This window comes from Musa acuminata, chromosome BXJ1-4 (genome assembly GCF_036884655.1).
Source record: "Musa acuminata AAA Group cultivar baxijiao chromosome BXJ1-4, Cavendish_Baxijiao_AAA, whole genome shotgun sequence".
Taxonomy (NCBI): Eukaryota; Viridiplantae; Streptophyta; class Magnoliopsida; order Zingiberales; family Musaceae; genus Musa; species Musa acuminata.
The window spans coordinates 43,046,338-43,060,319 of NC_088330.1; the positions used below are offsets into that span (position 1 = coordinate 43,046,338).

Consider the following 13,982-nt stretch of genomic DNA (forward strand, 5'->3'; position numbering starts at 1 on the left):
CGACCGTCGCACCCGACCGACTGCTGGCGGTCACCAAAGCGACAACCCGAATCCATGTAAGATCCCAACAAAGGGGACATGATGGGAGCGTGTGTTTGGCTACACCACGACGTGAAAGAAACACTTCCACTCGGGAGTCGACCGCTGCAAACGGCGATTCATTTAGGCACCACGGAGATTGAAGTCCACTTGTAAGGCGGCTGAAGCCATTGTAGCGTTTTAGGTACGGGAAGATGCTCGCAGTGTAGAGCGGTGGTGGGTCGCGGTGTGCTCTGTCCCTGCCATGGACGTGGAGCAATCGGCGTTCACCACCTACTGTGCGATCTTTTGGCTCACAAGGCATCGACCGGACCATTGTCAGAAAAAAGCAAAGATATGGTAAAGAGATGAACGAGGGCGCAAAATATTTCGACTTAGGGGATCACACTCCCTGTTTTGACCTCACTCGTTGGGGAGGAGATGCAAAAAAAGGTCAAGTGTTTTCACTGTCTTTTTGTCATTTGCTCTTCCTCCGTCTCCTTTTTCTTGGACGGGGTCATGGAAGAGTCGGGACGGAGGGACACGCGGCCGATGACGTACCGGTGTCTGTCGCCTAGCTTTTGACCCCCCCGGCCGCAACGCCACTACAAGACCACCTCCTCTTCTTTACCTACTCTTCCCGTGTTTGGCAAATCATCCGCGGTATCAAGTCCGTGCAGTCCGTTCCCCGTTGTCTTTAGCATCGACATGGAAGACGGCAGCCGCAGCACGGTTCACCACCAACGCTACCGCCATGGAGGAGGGGGAGGAGGACCGGTTGCCGCCCCCTTCGTGCTGAAGACGTACCGCATGGTGGACGACCCCTCCACCGACGCCGTCATCGCCTGGGGCTGCGACAACAACAGCTTCGTCGTCATCGACCCCTTTGCTTTCTCGCAGTCCCTCCTTCCCTCCCACTTCAAGCACAGCAACTTTTCCAGCTTCGTTCGCCAGCTCAACACTTATGTGAGGACAATCTCACGCGCGGCATATATTCCGTGACGAGAAGCATCGCGTTGCACGAACTCACTCGGTCTGTATGTTGTTGAACGCAGGGGTTTCGGAAGGTGGATCCGGATCGGTGGGAGTTCGCGCACGCGTCGTTCCTGAGAGGACAGATGCATCTGCTGAAGCAGATAGTGCGGAGGAACAGCAGCTGCGGGAAGAAGAAGAAGGAAGGGGGAGAGGAGGAGGAGAACGAGGAGGAAGAGGAGAGGGTGGTGGCGGAGGTAGCAAGGCTGAAACAGGAGCAGCGGAGGATAGATGAAACGGTGCAGGGGATGTGGAGGAGGGTGCAGGAGACGGAGCGCAGGCCGAGGCAGATGCTGGCCTTCCTGGTCAAGGTGGCCGGGGACCCCAAGCTGATCCACCGCCTCGGGGGGCCGGCGGCGGCCACGGACGCGATCGAGGCAGGGGAGAAGCGGGCCCGGCTTCGATCGGGGGGCGACGAGAGGATGCTGGAGATGGAAGGCGGCAGCGGTGGTTGTTCCTTCGATGGACAGGCCATGGCGGAGGGGGACGAGGAGTTCCTGGGGACCATCGACTCCGTGGGGTTGTACGGCGGTCCGGCGTGGGCGGGGAGTGAGTATGGAGGGATGGAGGTGGATGTTGGTGTTGGATCAGCAGCTTATCCCTTCTCATTCCATCTGGACACAGGGTTTTAGCTCTCGGTTTGTCTTCATAATCATGGAGTTAAAATGTATCTATCTTATCTTCTTCCCTTGCTTTTTGCATCTTTCCTTCTTTCTTTCTGTTGGCATTAGCACGCAAATAAAGCTGTGCAGTTTTCCTTTGGTGTTTGGGTACATGTGAGTTCTATATATGATCAGCATATTACCTACCAAATGAGATGTTGCAAGAATGGCGTCTTCTCGATGCCGTCTTGCCACTGCAGTCCATGAGAGAACTGAAGCTGGAATTAATGGCTGAAATATTCGGTGTCCAAGTAGAACTGTTGGAGTGGGATAAGACATGGGGCACTGTTGATGGGTCCTCGTGCCCGAGGAATCGGGACGCCTGGCGAGAACCAATTTGACCGGAGTGATTGCTGGTGAGTAATGTTATCCTGTAAGTCGATGGGTTCGCAGAACCACCATGCGTTGCGAATAAACCTGTAAGGGGTGTGTTGATGGAGAAAACGAGAGAATGGCTAACAAAAAGGCATAAAGATGATTTGTTGGATTAATTTTATTTGTTTTTGCTTGTTTTTCTGATAGGTTGGAAATGTACGGTAATAAATATGAACAGTGTGATGCTTTTATTCCTTCACAAAAAAGTCATCCTATCTATCTCAAAGCATAAATCCAAATGATTCTCACGTAACAGCGATTTAGTCGATTTGATTTTTGTTTGTTTCTACTTAAAAAAGAAAAGAAAAAGTAGACACGAGAGAGACTAGTGGTAAAACTTAATTAGAAGCTAATTGGCTTGATATAGTTACCGGTTCATGCTTTGTGGATCAATAAATTGAATAAGAAACATTCTCAGAAAATCAAACTTTAAAAAAAATTTGATCCACACATAATTTTTATTCATATAGATTTTCTCATCTAGATCTTCATTTATAAATATTATTTTTATATTCATCTAATATAACTCAAGATCATAATAAATTATTAATATCATAATAATTTTCAACGAATCCTTTTTAGAAACTAGAGAAAATACCTTGCTATAGTTGATATATTCTTTATGAGAAAAATATTTGACCACGAGTCTAGTTTCATGTCATTTGATATAATTATTAGGTAATTCAATAAGTTTCATTTTGATTCATCAATTTCATTCTTTTTTCATCGCAACATATCAATCGTTACTTTTTATAACTGAAAATGATAATCGATCTCTTTTTATTCTTATGTCATAATTTGATTCTTATAAATATATCATATAATTATTAGAAATGACATATCTCTTTTCTCTTTGATATCTTCTCAAAACTACCTATTGTGATTGTCCTCCAAGAGATTACATCAATATCATATGAGAGTTCATCAATATTATTTTGTTATTTATCATCATCAAGTCTCTTAGTGATTCGAGTAATACTAATATCTCGAATAGAAAATGATAAAAAAAATATCAATTTGTATCTCTTCGATATCCAAATTGATCTTTTGAGATTTTTTACTTCAACTAATTTTGTTAGTTTCTAAGAATTTTATATTACCAAATATTACTATATTCATATTGTGATCAAGTCAATAAAATCTATATCCTCTAGATTTTTCTAGATAATAAATAATTTTTTAAAATATAGTTATTTGATCCTATATTTTTTCATGTGGATTAAAAATTCTCATCTACGTAAGATAACTCTAAATATGTATATATCTCTATTTAGGAAATATATCGGTCCATAACTCAAATGGATTGTTAGAATCAACTTATGAGGAACCCATTTAAGATATACATAATTATCTTAAGAACTTCCCCCACTTAGGTATAAAAGAATAGCTCATCATATTCCTAATTATATCCATAAGAGTATCATTTTATATTTTAGTAATATCATTATGCAAGTACACTTGCTAAGATATACTTTAAGTTTTATAGTATTATCAAGTCATATTGAGGATATTATCTTAGATCCCTCGAGTATCATCATATTAAGTGTAATCAGTTCTTTTATTTATGTATATTCTCTCTTAATATTATCTAAATCTCATAATTATATATGTAATTATGAAATTATTTTATTGATATCATTTAGGACTAATACTTGATAAAATATTTATTATAATTTATATCTCATATATCTATTATCCTCAGTGACTTGAACAATTGTCAATCAGATAAAACTTGGTGACATAAGTTACAAATAATATTTATTAAGTATCCTTTAATCTAATTTACATCAAAATAGTTTAATAATAATACAATAATAACTATAATAATTATTAAATATTAATCAACATAATAAGAACTCATATGATAATTATAATCATGATAAAATATAAATAATGTCTTTATGAAAAATAAATATAACATATGAATAACTAAACAAATCCCTCAAAAATAATAATTTAAGTTTAATTATCATATGTAAAAATAAGTCATGTGAGAAAATTATAAAAGAAGACCATAATTTATTTTTTAATTATGCATGAAGCCCTAAATTAGATCGGTCAATCCTATTTAATTAGACAAGTTTAAAATTAAGCTAAATTAGCCCAATTAAATAAGTCAAAAAATAATAAAAATAATAATCAAAGTTTGATTTTTCCTAAATTTATCAAAACTTATTTAATATACTCTAAATCTAATCAAACAATTATGATAAGGTCTAATAAAAAAATGTAATTAAAAATAAATCATATTGATTAATTTTATAATTGAGGACATAAGTTAAAAAATCTTAATTTGGAAGGGGTAAAACTATAATTTTGTTAGGATATAATAAAATTATATAATTTCTTAAGGGCAGAACAATAAAAAGATTTATAAAGGTAAAATCATAATTTTAAAATCAAAACCCAAATTCTTTCCCTTTTCATGATCGTTGCATGAGGTATGCGATGTCATTGTAATCACTGCATTCAACGATACTACATAGCCACCATAGTCATCGTAAGGTTGTTGCATCCTGCGGTGCTTTCGCTATGTATGTAGTCACTATCCATGACTAAGTTGGTAACATTCGAAGGTTGTCACATTCAACGATACTAACATGGATAGTAAATTGTCAATGATGATCCATTGATCAAATACAATAAACCTTAAATTACCTGCAAGTAAGCAATATGATGGACTAAAAAAATATATCAATAATATACATGTATAATTTAAGCATAATAATCAAAACCAATAAATAGGATCTAAGGTATTTGATTTCAAAAACATAGTTCTGATCTCAACTTTAATGCTACTATTATATAAAAAGCTTTAATGCTAGAAATTAAAATCAAATAACGATAGATCAAATTTATGATGTGTACCTCTTGATGTCATTCAGAAAGTCTTTATCTAATTTATAGGTGTACCATCGTCGAATCCAAAAGTGATAGTAGAGTTGATCTGCATGAAGAATTAGATGCACAATCTCCTCTCTTTTATATTTGTCACAGGAATATAGAGATTAAGAATATCTATATTCTTAATAATCTGCTGAGTTAGTTCTTCTCTAGGAGGTTCTCTTATCAATATCATCTCTTAAGAAATCTTTTCTTAATTTGATATGATCATATAATTAGATTACCATATCTAATTAGCTCGACTTGGTTCAATGTTGAAAGTGTAAGTCCTTCCCGAAGAGCTGAGGTGGAGAATTATTATGGAGAGCTGGCATGAGGCATGAGCATAGAGAGTTAGCATAAAAAGCTGGCATAGAAAGCTAGTGTGAAGAGCTTTCTGCTTATGGAGGCAGTGAAATGATCTGGGAGGATGGATCGCCTTACCCGTGATGGAGTCGTCTCGTAGTGCCTCCTTAGCCATGTTAGGGATCCCGCTTGCCCTTGTTTGATCCAGATTTCCCACTTATGGAGGGAGCGAACTAGTCTAGGATAATGGACCGTTGTGCTTGTGGGAGAGTCATCTCGCAGTACCTCCTTAGCTATGTTGGGGATTCCACTTGCCCTTATTTGACTTGGGGCTTCCTGCTTGTGGAAAGAGCGAACTGGTCTAGCAGAACAGACCACCTTACCAATGGAGTCATCTCGTAGTGCCTCCTAAACCGCATCGGGGATCTTACATGACAGGTCAACGTCAGGAGATATCTCGACATGACCCATCTGATGTTGAACTCGAGGGGATTGGGAAGGAGAAAGTTAATAGTATTCAGGAGAGTGTGGTGTTCACTCGCTTGCTCTTGTTTGGCTTGGGGCTTTGTTTTTATACTTGGGCCCTTGGCAACAAGGATGAGGATTGGTGTGGGTCCCTCCTACCCAGTTTATCATGGGCCATTAATGGAGGCGGCTTATCGGTGTGTCGTCCCGAGACCGACATCGATATTGGGCGATCGAAACGGCGTTCCATGTCTGTCTTTTTAGTTGCTTTGAGTCAAGTAGGGAGTGGTCCCTTCTTCAATTATTCAAAAGGGAGGTGTGGGGGAGGTGAACCAGGACACTAATTATTAATGCGAGGACGTAACCTTTTCATTAGCTATGGTATCAACGACGAGTGAATATGACGATTCTCATTGGGAAGTCGGGATAGAGATCATGGGCAAATCTTTTATCGACGACTACATAGAGTTAGTGGAAGCTCCTATACTTTTGTTTACGTGGCCTTCTCGGCTCAGGTAGTAGGATGAGTTGGTACTGCTGGTACTTCCTCCATCAACTACTAAGGCAGGTTGGTCCCGAAATAGCTAGGATTTCTTCCATGTCGAGATAGTGATGTTTCCGAGTATGGCTGTAGGATTCCACATGAAACACTGCTGTTTTTAGCTGGTGACATCGATCTGCACCGAGTACATCACAACAGCAGAGGGTTAATCCTATCTCTCTCTCTCTCTCTCATCGTAGTATGAACTTTCTACAGCTTCTCAACAATGAAAGGCACTGCACGATCATCTTTAGTTCCTTCGCGTCTAATGCAACACAGTACGTTGCTACACGCGTGCTTCATGACTGATATATTACAGTTGCGACGTGTTTGCAGTCCCGTTTTACATATCAACGGTGAGGTGCAATGATGATGGAGCTGCTTCTCCCTCTGCCGTTGGATTGGCGTGATGCATCGATGATGCGAGAGAAATAGTTTAAAGAGAGAGGGGCAAATACGTCTTTTTGCTCCTCGCCTCAAAAAAGCGCTTTGGCGGTGTTTGCTGATGCGTTTCACCGTTCAAGAGTGAGGTGGCATGACACTGGCGCTGTTTCTCCCTCTGCCGTCGGATTTGCCTGATGCAATCAGTCGGTGATACGTCCCTCGGCCCGAACCTACTCCTCTTCTTTCTCTCTCTTCTTTCCGCTATCGATCGCGTTAATCCCCTAATGTTCCTGCGCCACTCGTTATGTTGTGGATGTTTGGGTCTTCGTTTGATTTCTGAACATTGCGTTTCTTGTAATTGTGGGCAAGAGCCCCAATCTTGGGCAAAGCAATTCGATTCTTCTGTTCTCATAGGTTTGGTGATCTGATTGCGTGTTCCAGTCATGGGTTCTTGTTCTTATAACATTTGTATTTGCTTCCCTAACCCTTATTAGTAATCATTCCCTGCATCTTTTGGGGTTCTTGTTCTTGTTCTTATAACATTTGTTTTTGTAAGGAGTTGGTATGCGTGATGCTTATGAAAGCTGTGATTGCATCTTTTCAGATAGTTTGGGCGTTGTTTGCTTCAGGTTGTGGAGTGCGAGGTTGTTGCACTCTTTTTTTTTTATTGAAGAAGTGAAATTATACTCAGATTTTGTACATTAAGCTATTATATTCAATATATATATATATATATAATCCGTAGGCAAGCCCCCCCCAGATATCATCAGGCACACAACCCAGGGAGATGACATATTGTACAACACACCAGCGTATATATCATCATATATACATCCACAGGCCACGATGATCAAGCACCATCGTCTTCCGGATTGTTGACCCTTTCGCATTCGTCAATCCATTCGCTGTATCTGCAAAAGTCAAAACCATCATCATCCTTGTCATCGTGATGGTTGGAAATATCATCATCCACATGGCCCAGTACACGATAGACATCAACTTACATGTCGATAGGCTCGGTCAGTGCTGCACAGTAAATAAATAAATAAATAAAGATAAAAGATAGAGGGGTCAGATGGATGAACGTTCAAAGATAAAAGAACACACTACACTGCACTGCAAAATGCCTTTTTCTTCCCCATATATTGGACCAACATCTCTGCGTTGCAGTAGGAAAATTCTGGGCAAACCTAATCATCTTTGTGAAGCTAAAGACAAACATTTCCCATCGACCTGCTTCCCGTGGTTCATAGTTTGGTCAAAACTGGATGAGTCGAGCTATGCACCTGGAGATTCAAGGTTATGGATGAACCAACAATCTGCTCATTGGTTCACCTCAAAAACTTTATAGTCTTTTTAAGTAGCCTCTTTTTGAGTTCTGGTTTTCTATGTTCTAAGAATATACATATGACTTTCTTAAAGGGTTTATATGACAAATGTCTCATCAGCAAAAAAACAAGCACTTAAAAATGAAACGGCACATCAAAATAACTATCCACTGCTTGAGTTTTCATGGGAAAGTTTTCCTAATGTAGTGTGGTGCACAACATAGTCAGTGACTCTGTATAATGAGCAGAACCACAATTTTCTTGTCTGATAATAATAATAAGCATACATCATATAGTCTGTGACTCTGTATAATGTATAATAATAATAATCATAATAATAAATCATACCAGTGACAGTAGTGCTGAAGCTTTCCAGACAAATCCTGCATGAGGCTTCACCGATCAAGTTCTTCATGTCACTGCACAAAAAGGTCGATCGAAAGATTATAATCTACATTCTGCCTAAAAAACTATGAGGGAGAACGATCCTACCATTTGCAGTTCCTTTTTTCACTATTGTGCAATTGCATACATCAAAACGAGCCTTATAAAGGGTAGGAGCAAAGCTTAGTGAAAGAATGCATTGAATGTAATATCGCAACATACTTACATGTGACACTCGACACTACTGCCGTGATTGCAGAATGGGCAGCAGAAGACAGTATCGAGCTTGTCCATTCGCTTCTTAGGAGGCGGCTTTGCTCTCGACTTCCTCTTCCCCATCTTACTTCAGTAACTGCAAGAAAAGGAGCATAAATAATTCCCAAGAAAGTAATCGTTCGCAACATCGGAACCAAAGTCCGAAACCCTGGGCACTCAAAAACCTCGAAACCATCAGCACCGTGCATGCGGATCGCGAGGACAAATATCCTAATAGGAACGGAAAGGAAAGGAAAGAATCTAATATAATTAAGCGATGGACAAGGAGAATCTTAACTCACTATGAAATGAGCAAGAATCATAAAAACAACTCACGCAAACCCTAATCACAGAACCTGAAACCCTAACTCTGCTGTCAATTTAGAGGCCGAAGCTCAGAAATTAACACAGGAATAGAATACGAAACGAAGGATCTAATATAATTAAGCGATGGAAAAGGAGAATCTAATCTTAACTCACTGAGAAATAGGCCAGAATCATAAAAACAACTCGCGGGAGACCAAAATCCACGATGGGGGAAAAAAATTAAACGAAACCTAATTACAGAACCTGAAGCTCTAATTAAGCAGTCAAATTAGAAACGGAGGATCGAAATCGATCGAGCGGTGGAAAGGGAGTAGAGTCACAAACTCACCTCAAATCCTCGCAGGGGCTTCCCCTCTTCTTGAGAGATCGAGGGATCGAACCACGGAGGATTGGTGGACGAGGCGGTTTAAATAGGTAGAATGTCGGCAACGTGGCCAGCTGAAGTGGGCCGTAGCTTAAGTGGGCGGTAGCTTAGTGGGCCGCATGATAAGCCTGAGTTACTCTTATCCTTCCGCATTCTTTAAATAAATATATATTTCTTTTACTAATAAACATTTTTTCCTTCTTATATGATATGGAAAAGATTTAGAAATATTAGGACAAATATGACATCAATATTAGGTTAATGAGGTTAATGTAGATCCACAGGGTAGCATGAGGAGTATACTAAGTAGTAAAGCATTATTTTAATTATGAGTCATCTTATTTTAATGACATAGTTGTAAACACTATAGAGAGAGAAACCAGAACACAAAGGAAATATGCATTAGTACAAAGGAAGCAGAGTAACTTAACCAGAATGTTTCTTGATAGCTTGAATGAAGATTGATTACACAGTGGGAGAGCACATTTGGGCAGTAGCAATTTTGTCAATTGGCATCCACCATAGTGGCATTTAAATACTTCCAACTAAAAGATTAAAAAGAAAAAATGTCAACTACCTGAAAGAGGGATGGAGGCTGTTTGGTCGAAACCATTAGATGGTCTCCTGTGCCTCTCTCTCTCTCTCTCTGTGGAAACATCAGAGAATGGATAATAACATGAGCTTATAGTGTTTCCAGAGTATGAAGTCTCTTCAGATCAATCAGGAATCAGCTCTGGTCCTTGAGCTTCCAAGAGTAAGCTCCAGGTCATCTGATCCACATTCCTCATGGATTCTCTCCCCCTCCCAAGGCTTCACCAATGTCGCTATTGGGTTATCATCAGTGGCGCTGCTACCAAATGCAAACTCTTGAGAAATGCTATCGGACATCTGAATACCAACATTGTGTGGCATACCAGGTAAGGCGGGGGAGCTGGTACCACTCTGCCCTGGTGTCCACATTCTCGAGGACCCCCCACCTGAAAAACTGAATGGGTTTGATGAAACAAGGCTGAAGGTGGGAGATGAAGGAGACACGGTCTCGATTTGGAGTCCAGCAATCCAAGCAGGATCTGGAATGACTTGATGACCATGAATCGGTGGAGTCGAATTCGGTAGGAAAGTGTAGCTTGTATTGGTCCATGATGGTTGAGCATTTGAACCATCCCAGTCACACTTGATATGGGGAGTCTGAGCAGTTGGGGAACTCAGTGGTGGAGTTACAGGAGCACTTATCGACCCACCATGCATGGAGAAAGGATGTTGGTGTAGAAACCTGGTTAGGTCACTGGTGGAAGCCGATGAAAGATTCTTAAGCCATGGGATGAGGGAGTTTGCATCAGCAGCATTGATAGAATTGTTCGTAGCTACAATGTAGGATGAAGATGCAGGACTTGCATAGGATGAAGAGGCGGGGCTGGGGTTGTATGAAGTACATGGGCTTGGCTGGTTAGAAGAGTATGGGCTGTGTGAATTTGAACCACCTACTATATCCATATACTCTGCTGGAGGCTTACACCCCTGCAATAAAAAAATGCGAAACCCATAATTAGAGACAAAGCAATTCCATGAGAAGACCTGAAAATAATATATCAGCCTTCGAGGACTCAAATTAGCAGTCAAAAGACATTCACAGCTGATGCAAAAGATGAAATAAGCTGCATGCTACATAGAATGCTTGGATCGTGATCGATGGTTTGAGAACTCAAGATAGATTTAATGGACAATAACTCACACAGGTTTATTTGTTTTCAGTTGCAAAGATCTCATCAATGATCTAAAGCTAAACTAGAACTTCCAGACATCAGATAGTAGTACTACAGTAAAACGACTCAGAAGCACAATCTTCCAGGATGAGAGGCATAAACAAGTAAATGCAAGACATAAACACCGTGGAGTTAAATTAAATAAATAATATATGACAAATATGATGTAAAATAAATAAAACAAAATCACAGTTGAGTGATGAGAAAGCTGTTTATGTGCTGAAGACAAAACTGGTGAGCTTCTTCCTCCCTTTTCTGGCACTGAAACACTTTGGCTTCTTCCATTGGTTTTAATTGTTCTGTGTTGACTGTGAAATATCATAGGAAACCAATGACTTTTAACCTTGGAGACAAGAGGGAAATCAAAGGAAAAATAAAGAGGAACAAAGATTATCCTTTAAATACTTTAGAGCGACTGCATTGCTCTAAAATGCTCGCCAAAAGCTTTTGACTTGTTTCGATTGAATTGTTGCAACTTAGATAATATCAATCTAAGAAGTGCTAACCACTAATTAACTCATCAAAGTTGTACAATTTTCGCTAACTTGTTGTCACATAGATCAAGTACAAACCTAGCAAGGAAATGCCTTTGGAAGTGCTCCGTAGAGGTTCTTGCGATACAATGCACATCACATGTAGCTTACAAGATCGAAGAATCCAAAGAGGACTGACTTGTTTGAAGAATAAAAACCAGGGCTATATTGATTGAAGAACAGAAAGGGGGACAATCCAACCATTTCGATGCTACTGAACTTGAGTTCAACACACGATGACACAGCGTACATATGTTCCTCGAAGCAAAAATCCATTCGCATAAGCTGTCTCAAAAGGATGAAATCAGACTATGTTTTTACCGGTGGTAAACGAACATACAAAGATGCAAACTTTTCTTCTGGGTAGCCGAGTAGGTATTAGATCCCTAGAAATTAAAACCTTCATTCATTTGTGAAGAAAGAATTCAAGAAAAGGAAGCCCATGTGATCCAGACCGAGCCCCAGGTCACATGAGACAATGAGCTGCATGAGGCGCGCAGATCGGACGATCTTCGCTAACCTGCGCCGGTGGAAGCCAATCCCGACCAGACCTTCACCGACGCAGCGGCGCGTGCGCCGGCTTTCGATTATTTTGGTATTTATAACATAGGGGGAAAAAAGAGAGGGAAAATTGGGGAGAGGGATGGGGACCTTGCGATACGTGGTGCCGTCGGGCTCGACGGACCATCCGGCCTCGTCGCATAGGGCCTTCAGAACCTCGTTGTTGTCGCAGTGTTTGGGAAGCTTGTAGTTGCCGTACATCCGCAGGCCCGTGTAGATCTTGGCCGCGACCGCCCGCCGCCGCCGCTCCCTCCGCCGGTTGTTCTCCCTCTCCCTCCACGTCGGCATCCTCGTCCCCGACGTCATCCCCTGCCCACCTCGTCAACTCGGACGATTGAACCCCCCGCGCCTCGATCGATCTGGCCCCGACCCAACACGGTGTGTTTCGGTCGCCCGATCCCGTCCGTCGCGAGCTCCCCAAAGAAGAATAGATGGAAATAAGGAGGAAGAAGAAGAAGGGGTTGGGGCTCTGAGGAGGTCGGGGCGGGGGCGGCCGCGGGCACGTCCGGAGTCAGAGGAAACAGGAGGAGTCCGACTCCCGGTTCCTCCTCGAGATGAGTCAAATGCAGGTGCTGCTAGTTATCACCCCTTCTTTTCTGATTAATTACGAAAAAGGTAACTAGGACCACCCACTCAATTACCTGCCTTACGATTCGACCCGGCTACTGGGATCCACATTATGATGTTTATCATCAACAATAATAAGTTCGTGTGAGACTTAGTGTGGAACGTTCGGAAGCTGGGAAGGGGACGGAGGAGAAAACGGCAGCGGCATCGGGAGGCAGAAGTCGGTGACTGCAACTTCTGGCCGCAGACGACATCATTCGCCCGCTGAAAAGAGGGACTGCGGAGCGGCAGGTGGTGTTCGCCCATTTCGATATACGATCCGCACCTGACGACAAGAACGCAGGGTGGGACGCTGCTGGGAAAGTGAGTCACGGTCAAACAGGAGAGCTTTCCCGGTTCTCGAGGTGGCGCATGGTACACTGAAAAGCGACGCCGCCTGCCACCGAACACCACGCAGATGGAAGCAGTCCTGTTCATCAGAGCCTAAGCTGCAGGCTCGATGGGTGACGACGACGGCAGATAGCACCAAATCTGAGTTCGCTGGCAACGTAACCGCGTACATGCAGCGAAGAAGGCAGAAGACGTCTTCGTGACGTCATCCGCGACTTCCTGTCTGAGACGGCACAGCGTCTTTTATTTTGCGAGGCCAAATCAATGAGACTGGAGCGGAGAAGCGGGACTGGGGCCCAGCCGCCTCTCGAGTGGGTCCGGCACTGGCGGACGTCGGAGGCGAAGCGGGTGGTTCTTGGTCGGGTTGGCTCGCTAGCGCTGCGGTGGGACCAGCCAGCGGCGGCGTTTACGGCGCAGGGTGTACGGCGGAGGACGAGGAGCGGTGCCGGGTCGAGTCGGGGCCGGGGGGTGGGGGGGACCACGGAGCACGACACACCCACCTCGTCCACCACGTGATCGGCGCCAGGGGAGGGGAGGAGGGGCCCAACCCGGAGCGGGAGCGCCATGGGACTACGCGAGGATAGAGACGAAGGAGAAGGGGACCACAACACGGAAAGATGGGCGGCGCTAATGCAGCGGCGGGGTTACATGCCTCCAGGCGGGTGAAGTCGCCACCCCCGAGGCAAGAAACACACACCACCTACACTTGATCGAGATACGGAGAAGCATCCAGTGGAAACGTTGGAAGAGTTTCTGCAGGAGGCGATGATCTCTCTCTCTCTCTCTCTCTCTCTCTCTCTGTGTATGCTAGTGCAACATTCTCGGACACTCCTACGCCATTACT

General features: G+C 42.6%; 3 protein-coding genes across 3 annotated transcripts; 1 reads left to right on the forward strand and 2 right to left on the reverse strand.

Moving 5' to 3' along the window:
• Positions 1-513: 513 nt before the first annotated feature.
• LOC135671843 (heat stress transcription factor C-2a-like) lies at positions 514-1,811 on the forward strand. The gene is made up of 2 exons (XM_065180124.1): positions 514-984; positions 1,074-1,811. The coding sequence occupies exons 1-2, from the start codon at positions 727-729 to the stop codon at positions 1,680-1,682; spliced, it is 867 nt and encodes a 288-aa protein (XP_065036196.1). The 5' UTR covers positions 514-726; the 3' UTR covers positions 1,683-1,811.
• Positions 1,812-7,358: 5,547 nt separating this feature from the next.
• On the reverse strand, positions 7,359-9,385 carry LOC103982290 (transcription elongation factor 1 homolog). Its single transcript, XM_009399181.3, has 5 exons — positions 9,289-9,385; positions 8,605-8,730; positions 8,343-8,413; positions 7,671-7,692; positions 7,359-7,577 (listed from the first exon to the last, which is right to left on the reverse strand). The coding sequence occupies exons 2-5, from the start codon at positions 8,715-8,717 to the stop codon at positions 7,517-7,519; spliced, it is 267 nt and encodes an 88-aa protein (XP_009397456.1). The 5' UTR covers positions 8,718-8,730; positions 9,289-9,385; the 3' UTR covers positions 7,359-7,516.
• Positions 9,386-9,746: 361 nt separating this feature from the next.
• Positions 9,747-12,702, reverse strand: LOC135671844 (protein BZR1 homolog 2-like). Its single transcript, XM_065180125.1, has 2 exons — positions 12,272-12,702; positions 9,747-10,842 (listed from the first exon to the last, which is right to left on the reverse strand). The coding sequence occupies exons 1-2, from the start codon at positions 12,485-12,487 to the stop codon at positions 10,045-10,047; spliced, it is 1,014 nt and encodes a 337-aa protein (XP_065036197.1). The 5' UTR covers positions 12,488-12,702; the 3' UTR covers positions 9,747-10,044.
• Between the last annotated feature and the right edge of the window lie 1,280 nt (positions 12,703-13,982).